General features: G+C 40.7%; 1 protein-coding gene across 5 annotated transcripts in view; it reads left to right on the forward strand.

Annotated features, from left to right (window-relative positions):
- Window positions 1-12,562, forward strand: part of slc2a9l2 (solute carrier family 2 member 9, like 2) — a 171,297-nt gene that overhangs the window by 15,771 nt on the left and 142,964 nt on the right. For all 5 annotated transcript variants that reach the window (XM_049574593.1, XM_049574598.1, XM_049574607.1 and 2 more), the window contains one exon: window positions 5,036-5,137. In XM_049574593.1, coding sequence (XP_049430550.1) covers window positions 5,036-5,137 — 102 coding nt within the window. The remainder of the gene's footprint in view (window positions 1-5,035; window positions 5,138-12,562) is intronic.

Raw genomic sequence — 12,562 nt, forward strand, 5'->3', positions numbered from 1 at the left:
TACCACAGCATCCTGCAGCGACATGCCATCCCATCCGGTTTGCGTTTAGTTGGACGATCATTTATTTTTCAACAGGACAGTGACCCCAAACACACCTCCAGGCTGTGTAAGGGCTATTTGACCAAGAAGGAGAGTGATGGAGTGCTGCGGCAGATGACCTGGCCTCCACAGTCACCGGACCTGAACCCAATCGAGATGGTTTGGGGTGAGCTGGACCGCAGAGTGAAGGCAAAGGGGCCAACAAGTGCTAAACACCTCTGGGAACTCCTTCAAGACTGTTGGAAAACCATTTCAGGTGACTACCTCTTGAAGCTCATGGAGAGAATGCCAAGAGTGTGCAAAGCAGTAATCAGAGCAAAGGGTGGCTATTTTGAAGAAACTAGAATATAAAACATGTTTTCAGTTATTTCACCTTTTTTTGTTAAGTACATAACTCCACATGTGTTCATTCATAGTTTTGATGCCTTCAGTGAGAATCTACAATGTAAATAGTCATGAAAATAAAGAAAACGCATTGAATGAGAAGGTGTGTCCAAACTTTTGGCCTGTACTGTATATATAATTTCTTTGATGAAAATGTGGGAATACAAAGTCATATAAAGCCAGCAAAAAGATTTGAGCTGAGAGATGTGCAGGGAGATCTGAGTGCCAGCAAGATGGAGGGAAGTTCATTTACACATACTACCCACATGGTGTAGTCACCATCTCCCCTTAGCCTTGCTCCAAATACACCATCTTTCCCTTCTACTTTCAACTCTAATTCTTCACCCCTGCTGTGTTATCTCCATTTGCTGGTTCATGTAGCTATGCCTCCAGGCTGTTGCTCTGACCCGTGCCCTGTCAGTGTAAGGTATATGTTAATGCTATGCATACAAAAGTTCTTTGTTCTTCACTTAACAGTGTGTAAGACACAGTGGAGTGTGTATTGCTCCTAGACTGGACCTAGCAGATTCAGAGTGTATTATTACGGTTGTAATAAATCCCTTTTGAAATTCAACCTCACCACTTTGTCCAAGATATTAATATAATATTTTCAAGCTGTTAGTGAAATTGCATGATGAATCATTATTTTAGTTTTTAATCACTATTTTACATTCACTTGACTGGGGTGGCTTTAACAAGACGAGCTTTCCACGTGTGCATTCGTTTTCTGTCTCCATCATTAGCTCCATGACTACCAGCAATAACCTTCTAGGAGACTAGGATTTTCATTGAAAGAAAATGACTCCTTTTCCTGTAATGATTTCAATGCGCAGGCAGCACCAGCCTCAGCCTCGGGTAGCCGTCTGGAAGCAGAAGAATTAGGCAGAGTTTCATGGGAGTAAAGATTGGATTTTTTTTCTCCCACATTCTCCAAGTCTTTTCATACATGACAAGACTTCTTGATTACTATAGGGAAATTATTTAAAAAGCATTTGCGGTGGCGTAGGGTAGTTACAGTGGGCCCCCGTGCATGCTATTATGATGGGCCCTAGTACATGCTACTATGCACATAGCACAGTCCTGCACTGTCTACATTTACATCCCTGCATTTGGGAATGATTGTATCACAATTTTTTTTCTATCCATAATGGGCGGTTGATCACTGTACTGTGATCACTATAAGTAGCTTCCACTGTTTAACAGTCTGCAGTGGTTCTGTGATGTGCAAACATGCACACAATGACAACATGCTAAGTTTAAAGGAGCTATATGTAAGAAATCTAAAGCAAATAGTTGTAAAATCCTCCTAATATGTCACGGAGACTAAGGAATAATGTTCATATAACATACTGATCTCACCGACAACAATAGTACAGCCAGAATATTCGCATTTAAAAAAACATTTTTACAGTCCACAAATCATGTTTATGTTTTGAATTTGTGTTTTGGCCTGTTGCGCCACCCACCGCCGTCTACCAGTCACGCAGTCAGTAGAGTCTCAGCATCAGTTACAGTTACGACTGAGCTACAGCAGCACAGCAAGCAGCATTAGCAGTGTCCCGGTACATAGCATTAGCAGCCAGCTCCTCCTCAACTGTATCCCGGCAGCAGCATTAGCAGTGTCCCGGTACATAGCATTAGCAGCCAGCTCCTCCTCAGCTGTATCCCGGCAGCAGCGTTAGCAGTATCCCGGTACATAGCATTAGCAGCCAGCTCCTCCTCAGCTGTATCCCGGCAGCAGCGTTAGCAGCAGAGAAGCCGGACTTGCTCGAATGGTCTGATGGAAAACTGAAGATCACGGACGCGGCGACACGGCCCTGCCACGGCAGCCGCCCGTGGGCAATCAGATCAGTCTCCAGCATGCCGCTGTCCAGCAACCTCGAATCTGTAGGGAAGGGGGGGCGGACACGACTCGCAGCAGTATTTTGAATTTGAGTGCAGTAACCGTTTTGGCAGCGCCTTTAAATGGGTATAATGTTTCACCATCTTAATTTGGCATGTTTGCATGATAACATGAGCAAATAAGCACAAAACACAAAGTACAGCCGAGGCTAATGGGAGTTTTATCAGTTTTTAAGGTAGTTTGTCATAAACTCAAGTGGAAAAATAATTATTTTGTCCTGATGGTGGCGCTGGAGATAAAGTCAGGGCAATACCAAAGTGATTGCAATACATCCTCTGGGGGCCATAAATGTCTGTACTAAAATTTTTATGGCAAACCTTTAAGTATATTTCAATCTTCCCCAGAGTGATGGACTGACATTGCCATCCCCTAAAAAACTAGTAATTCAGAGAAAATAGGATTATAGGAATATTTGCTTAAAAAATTTAAATGTACCATCAATTTAAATTCTGGTTGAAAATCAGTTCAAAACAACTTTAAGTATAAGTCTATGTTACCACTTAAAAAGGTGAGCCCTAATCATTTTGCAGTTACATAATATTGCACACATTGGTTTTAGCAAATGGTTTACTATTTTTGTCTTGCTACTTACCGTAGTTAATCGGAGGTGTGGCATTGGCCAAAATGGGATAGTCTGGCCAACACTTTGGTCCATAGCATGATAGAACAATACAATGACCATATTGTTATGGTATTTTAATATTTTGGATAGTCATAGTCCCTAGAGGAGGACTCCCAGTGTTTCTGGTGACTTTCTAACTTTAATTTTGTCAAACTTTCAACCTATATACTGGACACATGAAAATATAATGGAAATATTGCATGTAGGTGCTCCCCAGAGTCCAGAGTATAAACCAATTATATTAATACTGAGCTTTGCACAGAGGATATCCAATAGGCTAATTGGTACAGTTCCATGAAACTTCAGCATGTTCATTCTCCCAAATGGCATGACACTGTGGCCTTTTCTCTTGTGTCACTCATAGAACAAACTTAATAATTTTACCCCCTTAGAAAGGAGGTTCTCTGAGTAGCAAAGTCTCCATTGTGGTTTTCCTTCTGTCTGCCTCTATTGTAGGGTGACAGGGTGGTACAGTGGTTAGCATTGTAGCCTTACGGCAACAGGGTTCCTAGTTTGAACCCAGGGTAGGGGGCCCGAAACCCAGGGTGGGAGAGCGTGCGGAGCCTGCATGTTTGCATGTTCTCCCCAAGTGTGGGCCTTCTCCGGGTACTCCAGCTTCCTCCCACAGTCCAAAAACATGCTGCTTAGTTAGTTGGTGATTCTAAATTGAATGTGAGCATGAATAGTTGTCTGTCTCTATGTGTCCTGCAACCTGTCCAGGGTGTACCCCGCCTCTCAATCAATGTCAGCTGGGATAGGCTCCAGCCCCCCTGTGGACCTGAATAGGATAAGCAGGTTAAGAAAAATGAATGAATGACTCTACTGTATTATGGGCTTTAATTTACTGCTACTTTGCCACGCTTAATTTTTGTACCTGCACTGTTCACAGAATCCTTTTAATCTAGTAATAGACCTATATGTCTTGCCAATGTTATTCACTCTGTCTAGATGATGAGTTCTGTGTCTCCCAACCCTGTCTCCTAAAAATTAAGTTTGTATGCCACTAAACTGCTGCCTGAATTATGTCCTGAGATAATGTTTCTGTCAGGTAACAAAACACTACAGTCCTGTACTGTGTAGGCTTCAGGGTGAGGATGGGGCACATACAGAGTGTAGGACCTTGACGCCAGATCTTTGGGTTTGCATCTAGACTCCTGTCTTAGGTTTAGGACACAAATACTCTTTGGTTAAGGGTTAGGGGAAAATGTGATTTTGGTTAAATGTTAATAAATAAGGTAATAAAAACATAATGCTAGTAGTAGTCTCCGTATCGCAAGATTTTGGTAGAAAATGTCAGTGAGCATTTGGTGATACAATCAGTGTCAACATTTTTGTGACTTGCCAGATACATTAGTAAGCAACATGTCCTCATTATGTAAATAGAAAATGTAATTTGCATAAGCATTGTGGTGTTACACAGATGTTCCGGCGTACCAATCATATTCCAGATGTCAGGGAACATACTTGTTTGGTACAGACCTCAGCAATTGTAATTGGATGTAATTCAGTATTTTTTTTATCAATGAGTAAAAATGCAAAAAAATATCATTCCAATTACAATCCCGACTCATATTGCAATATGGGTCAAAATAATCCCAGTATGATTTCTTTGGCAAATGGAGCAGCTCGAATTATGCTTCCCTCAAAACGTATTTGCTGTTTTAAATTAGCTGTATATAAATATAATTTCTAGGAGACAGGGCTGGTATCTCCTCACTAGCATAACATTTTTGGTGAGAACTGCAGCATACTGTGCATTCATAGTTCAGTTCTTACTTCACTGACAGACCCTGTATGACAGCTGCCTTTATCATTTTTAATAAAGTGGTCCTTCTTTGCTCAGCCTATGTCAAATAGCCTCGTGTTATTTAAACAATGACACACTCAAGGGTAAATTGAAGGGACTAACCCAGTACACTACTGTACAGTAGATACCTTGCCTGATATGAAACGACCTCTGCTGAAGTCCCCTCACTCCAACCTTGACATTTATTGACAACAAGGTGACTGCCATTGACAAGGCCTCTAACATGTTCGTGTTTGTATGCTTGGTATGAACCTATGTGTGATATGTGCTCTCTCTTCAGCAACCAGTCACAGCGTGTCTGTTCAGCGCAGCCTTCTTCGGTGCCCTGGGGTCATCTTTCATTTACGGCTACAACCTCTCTGTGGTCAATGCTCCTGCTTTGGTGAGTCCGCTTGTTGAGAGGCAACATTGATTTCTCTCCATTTGTTAGCCCTGCTGGAAAATCAATAAACATTCATTTAGATGGTGCTTCAGAACCAAAAACACACATGTTCACGAGTCTATAGATTGTTCTTGTCACTGTTACACTAAACCCCATTACAGAACTTATTCATTGCCGTAGAACTTTCAGTTATTGGTCATTTAAATAATGGACAGTATGTTTTGGTCCCCCCAAAAAATCTGGTAGGATATTGCGTTGTATGATCTACAATATGTATGCGTTTTGAACACACATTAAACTGAATCCAGTGAGCCATTGTTAAACCAAATACATGCACTTTAGGTCCATTGAACACATATAAATAAGTAACCAGAATGCTTTATTAGTTTAGATTAAAAGGCCCATCCATGAGTTACAGATAGCTAGTTCATATTTTGTAATTAGATGTAGTTCAGTAATTATTACATTTTGTTCTTTGCATCACAATCAAGTTTGTTTTTGTGTTTGGGGTATGGGAAAGGTATTTGGATTAAAATGTATGTTTACTGTTTGGACCATTGTTAGTACAGGGCTCTTGTTAGGGAGAGGAAAAAATAAATCAGGCACCAAGATCATTGTGTGTTTCGCATTGCTCAGACTAGACGAGGCATTTTCACAGTCTGTAAAACTGAAATTGCAATTTTCAATAGCTTTTATGTGCCAGTCCACTTGAGCGGTGCCACTTATGAATTAGGAACAGCATTTTTCTGAGGTCATACTTTTCAGTCTGGCCTTGTGTTTGTTTAAGGGTAATTGGATGCCCCACAGGTTATTTAATTGGCATTCAAACATTGCTCTGCAGCTGCCAATATGAGTACAGGAAATGACGCACGAAATGCAGAAAAAGATTTCAGCTTTTACTAAAATAGACTGAACTAGAGCCTTATTTATGTCACTGCTGTCCAACGTTCTAATTGATTTGGGGTTTTTGAATGTAAATGGACTGCACTTGTATAGCTCTTTTCTACTTCTCCTACCGCTCAAAGCACTTTTTACACCACAAGTCACATTTGCCCATTCACACACACAATCACAGTCACACAGTGGTGGCTGAGGCTACCATACATGGTGCCACCTACTACTCTGTAACCATTTACACACACACACACAGCCATCAGAAGCTGAGGTTCAGTACCTTACCCAAGGATACTTCGACATGTGGACTGGAGGAGCTGGGGATTGAACTGACGATCTTCTGATTAGTGGACGACCCGCTCTACCTCTGAGCCACAGTCGCCCCACAAGCAAAAATAAAAAAGTGAAAAAGCTCTGAAAACCCACTGTACACTGTTTATCAGCACCACAGGGTAGGCATTTAACAGTGAAAGGGCCAGATATTTCCCTCAGGAGTAGGTGGAGACCAAAACAGAGCTAAAAGAAGAGCAATATACAGTCACCAGGTGGCCAGACACAGGACTCCCAATAAAAAATAATGTTGCTCTGTAACTGCTGGATGTGTTCAACCTATAATAATAATAAAATAGATAGCTGTATCGATTCAACAATCAACTGATGTATTAATTCAGTGATCAATAATCCAGTATCATCGATGCAAAGTAAAAACATTGGTCCACGTAGTAATCTTCAGGATAATAATTTGCTTTTATTTTGAAATTCTGTCCAAGAAAAAGACGATGAGGATAATGGTATGTACTCTGGAATAAATCAGCAGCATGGAAGTATTTTGGATTTCAGAGAAAATACTTGTCAACAGACAAAGCACATGTAAACAATGCTGTTATGCGATTAAATGCTCTGGAAACAGGACAAACCTGGACAGGCATCTCACTCCGCTAACTTCTCAGCAACATTAGCTGCTCTGTTTCAGCAATGTTAAGCTGAAAAAAAATCAACCTACTGTTCTGTAGGATAGGAAAAGGTTTAAATAATACATGTAATTTGTGAGGAAAACTCCATTCGCTGCTAGGCTAATTTATGCAATGTAAAAGGGCTAAAGCAAGTAATGGATAACTAGCAACAAACAACTGATTTGTCTGTAAACCTTGAATTTTATTATTGAGCCAAATTTGATACAAATTTGGTACTTTTGTCAAGTTTGGCGGCAGTAGTCCATAGGGACATAGGGAACCGGAGGGTCGCCTGTTCGAGTCCCCATCCGGACCAAAATGTGGAGCATGGACTGGTGGCTGGAGAGGTGCCAGTTCACCTCTTGGGCACTGCCGAGGTGCCCTTGAGCAAGGCACTGAACCCCCCCAACCGCTCGGGGTGCCTCACCAAGGACAGCCCCCTCACTCTGACATCTCTCCAATTTGTGCATGTATAGGTCCTGTTTGTGCATGTGTGTGTCTTTCGGACCTGTGTGTAATTGACAAGCAAGAGTGAAAACATTGAATTTCTCCTCAGGGGGATTAATAAAGGAAATAAACTTAACTTAACTTAAACTTTGATTTCAGGGTTTTAAGTCAGATAACCCTTAATTTTTAGGAAAAAAGATCATAACTTGGGTTAATGAAAATATTTCCTCCAGAAAGGGCTTTCTGGCAGAAAACCCTGAAGGCAAATATATCCCATGTGCTATTTTACGTGTGCTAGTGGAGTCAGTTTAGTCAGTAAACTTTACCTAACTTAACTGACTACAGTTATTTAGCTTACAAGTATTTGTGTTGTTATTATCTTTTAAGGCCAAAAGCAAAATATAAAAAATAAAGGGGGCGACAGCTTTTTCTGTAACGTATTTTGTTTGTTTTGAATGGACACATGATATCATCTTATATCGATCACCAGCCCCTGAATTGTGATATTGGCAAACATTGTGTTGTTGTCTAAAGAACTGGTATAATATTGCATCTTGATGAAACTAGTTATTTACACCTTTACAAGGGACGTATTAATTACTAAAACACAATAAAAACAAGTAAAAGTAAAATGGAAGAATAACCGAGAAAGTGATTCTGAAAAACTGCATTTTTAGGAGAGATTTGAAAGAAGTAGAGGACATGTCAATGTTGTGTTCAGAAACCCCATGATAACATTTTGTTGACAGTGGCCTGATAACAGAAGCAAACAATGTCTCAGCTGTCTCCACATTTTCATTCAAATGAAGCTGAATCCTGATTACTGCACAAGGATGCGTGACGTCACCTTTTTACGACTTGGCCTTGCATGCGCCAAACCAGTCAGAGGAACACAGCCAAAAAAATGACACATAAATCTCTCATATGAAATAACAAGAACTGTTGTGACTTTGGCAGGAAATATGTTGTCTTCATAATGGACCCCATGTCTCATATTCAGAAGCTGATTGTCAAAGTTTGTTTACAGGACCTTTAATCTTTTTGGCATAATGCCATTTGGAGAGGCTCACAGTGGCATCAAAGAGTAAATGGTAGGGACTGAAATGGTCCCCAGCAAACTAGAAGTGGAATAATTGCTACATGATATGTGGCTTGGACCACTCCCCCGGGATGGCTCAACATTTTATAACCTCATTTGGCAAACTTTAATGCCTCTTAAAGCCTCTAAACTTCTAATTGGAAAGCACGAGGTTATGCGTGAAAACATTCTCACACTGTACTATCATACAAGTTAATGATTCATCGCACTACACTGTATTTGTTGTGTGCCCTCAGGTAACACCCACTGTACATACAGAGAAAGAATTACATAAAAAGCTTATGACTTGTTAGAAACCTGCTGTTTTAATGTGCTGACTTAGACACAGTGACACAAGGGTATTAAAAAAACCTTTGGCATTCCTTCCATGGGACTTTGGGAGAACAATTCGATCACAGAACAGCGGGGTTCTTCTTTTAATTAGAGGCTGTATTTATGAGTTGAGTGAGCCACACATCACAGGGGTAGCTGTGATTGGTGAATTCAGTGAGCATTTGGAGGATGAAAGGGAGAGAGCGGACGCCTGGCAGCTCCGACCTGAGAGTCTAATTGGTGATTGTCTGATCTCCAGGATCAGTTCAGCAATGCTGTGCTACACACTATTTACAGGGCAGAAGTAGAGTATCATACATTTTTAAATTACTGTAATTCTCATTATCTGCTCTCTTCCGTTAAACCATCACCACCTGCACAACAGGTTCATAAAGGCTGCCATGTTCACCCCCTGGGTAAGTCATTTTTAATGGACAGGACATGAAGCTACAATCTGATGGCCGACACTGTTGCTGATGGGCAAGACGCACCACTAAAAGCTGAGCTGGCCTCAACTTTTTTCAGCGCTCAATCATATGATTTTGTTTCTAGCTGTGGTGCTGTTTAATGTAGCTTATTTAGCTGACACTGTGCTAGCTTTCTGTGTATTTCAGTGTATACAGGGATTCAAGGTGGCAGCGAGATGTGATGTTAAAATGGGGCTCAGACCTTGATCAAAAGCATAGATTTTTTTGGCCAAAAACAAACTTTAGATGGTGTTCAGTCGGGGTCCTTGTTGCAAATAGCAGACACAAACAAACCCATGACAGCATAACTACGTTAATGAGCACTTTGACAGACTTTAACAGCAACTCAGAGATAATGTACCTGTCTACGCTGTTGCTTTGCCGCTTGCAGTGTGAACACAGCATGAAAGCATCTTTTTTCTTTTGGCCCTGGCCTTTTATGATTTCTGAACGGGGACAATAATAGTTTGTTCAGCAGCACCTGGTGTAGCAGCACCAAGGTGGTTTAATACATAATCGACCTCCCAGATAACCTCTTCATTTCCAAGTTAAAACCTTCTTATGGGCAGCCAAAGCTCTACAAAGCCATTGCGTTAAACACTAATTCTGAGTGTGTCGAGCTTTTACTAAAGACTTTAGCTCTGCATATTCATAAGTCTTAACCTTTAACAGGAGGCTTAGGATTCATTACAGAAACTGTCTGGTTGTATTTGCACCAAAAGAGCTGACTCTCACACTGAGAGCTTCACTGTAGCTTCACTTATTATCTCAGTTCACTCTTGGCCTAATTGTCAAAACCTAGGCCTCATTTAAGACGATCTTAAAATCCATCGTTCAAACCTTCCTTCATTAGTTTAAGGTCCACACAGTTTAATACATTCAGCGTCATACTTGCGTTTGGCCATGTCTTTAGGCTAGTTTGCTGTCTCTGTCAAGTAGCTGTCTGTTTGTCACTCACTGTAAACAGCACTTCAACATAAAAACTTTGTGTCGGAAATTCACCATACTTAAAGAGGCACCAGATAGCATCTTTTCATAAATATATCATTATGAAAATAATGTGGGTTGCACAGGGTAGTGGCCACAGTAAAATCAGACTATCAGTGTTAACATAGTTTACTTAGTGGCTTTGCAATCTTTGTAATAAGCTTCTGCCACCGGGGGCGAAATTTAGCGTGATAGTTTGAAGCATACAGCCACCAACCAAGCATCTGTATTTTGATAAGTTGGGAGTCAGAGTGTGCTGCCTTTATGGAACAGTTCTGTATAAGACCCGATGTTCCTATTCATAAAATTTATATAATCCACCGCTGTTGTGTTTGCCTTGAGCAGCATATCAATCAAAGTTTACTTCATTAATCTGACTTACACCCAGCAACATGAATTATAAAGGGCAGCAAGCTGAAAGCTGTGGACGGTTTACTGCACATTAACCTTTGTTCTCATGCTGAAACTATTTCTTTGTGCCATTCACAGAACTTCTGCTTTATAATGTATGTATTTCTAAAAAATAGCAAGGATTACAGACTATTAACTGAGCAAAGTTACTTTGTAGTGTATCCAGCATCATCTTCAGCATCACATGCAGACACCTTTGAGAAGCACATAAAGCTATCTGCATCCACTCGCTCTGAAGTGCTGCTCTGGAAAAACTCATGGAGAAACACTCTTAGAAAATGTTTTGAACGCTGAAGATCAATCGCTACCTGGAAATGGAGCCCCTGTCCTTGTCCTGTTTTGCCGTTATACTAGTTTGACCTATGTTCCATCAGTGTATTGATATAATTCAGTTGTTCCAGCATTAAACCACAAGGTTTGAAAAAGCTCTTATATTCCATCAACACCTTCTCTCATCTCAGCTGGTAAATGTTCATCATGTACTGCAACCTTCAAATAATCAAAACGATGAGCTAAGTTTTTTCCCTTTGCCTAACAAAAATGCACAAATCCCTATCTGCACAACTCAATCAACAGCCAGTGAATTAGCAAAGTCATTTCTCATTGATTCAGCAGCTGCTGTCAAAGTCCTAGAAATGCTGCCTCTGCCAGTGCAGCTAATTCTCCAGTTCATATGATGAGCTGCTGCTTATACTTTATTCTCTTTATAGCTTCTGCTCACCAGGAGCACCAGCTGATCACTAAGAAAGCACTTGCTCCTTTCCACCATTTCTCCCGCTGTCTTTACAAAACTCATACAAAATAAGTTAACTGGCAGCTTCACTTTTTTACTGTATGCTTGCCAACTGTCTGTGTGCTCTCAACCCGTCCTCAGCTTTAAGTATAGAATATACAAGTTCTCAAAAATGCTAAAGTTTGGTGCAATAAAAATAGCATAACACGCAGGAGCACTAAGCAGAAACTATCCAAGCCAAAAAGTTTAATTAACACCTCCATCAGTGAGCCAATTGTAAAATGCTGCAGCAAGTGGCAAAGGAATATTAAAAGGAGTGTTAAAAAACAGGCCATGAAATTCTAATAAACTCTAACCATCTCAGAGTTCAAATATGTGATCAGATGGCAGACTTCTACTCATTTAAGAGGGGAGGCATATTTTCTGGCCTCCTGTAGGAAAAGCAAATACTTGCTTCATTCTGAACAAGTACGTGGAAAGGTGATGGAAATCTTGCCTCCAGGTTTGCAAACCATACACTGGGGTACTGTTGGCTTCATGCAGTTAGTTACTAAAAAAAAAAAAATAAATAAAAAAAAAAATGTTATAAATCGAATTTCCGTAGTCGTGGTAGGGGATTAGAGAAACTTGATATACCAAAGCCAGATTTCTTTGCTTTAACTGGGTTTCTACTTCTCTTTTCCACATATACCTGACAAAGACTCCATACAGGGACACTGTTGTGACAGCAGTGGAAGGATCAAGGGCAGATACTTCATCTGTTGGGCGATGAACATACACATTTCTTAAGAACAATTCTCAAGGGGGACACCAACAATGCCACTGAAAGTACTGTTATTATTAGTTTTGTATTATAGAGAGAGACAGAGAGGGAAAGAAGAGTCTCCTCTAACAGTGACAAACAGACTGACCCTGACTCATATGAACAATCCATGCAGGTTGACTGCCCATCAGCAGCAGCATTGTCTGGTTTATGTCTCTATCCTCACTGTGCAGCTGAGGGATGGTTCGCTCAGGGCGTAAAACTAGCCAGGACCGCCTCTGCAGCAACTGTCCACTTGGACTCAATGATGAATTGATTGGATTTTGGTGGCCAAATGTCAAAGGTTACTGTGACCTCAC

The sequence above is a fragment of the Epinephelus fuscoguttatus genome, linkage group LG1 (assembly GCF_011397635.1).
Source record: "Epinephelus fuscoguttatus linkage group LG1, E.fuscoguttatus.final_Chr_v1".
NCBI classification, from domain to species: Eukaryota; Metazoa; Chordata; class Actinopteri; order Perciformes; family Serranidae; genus Epinephelus; species Epinephelus fuscoguttatus.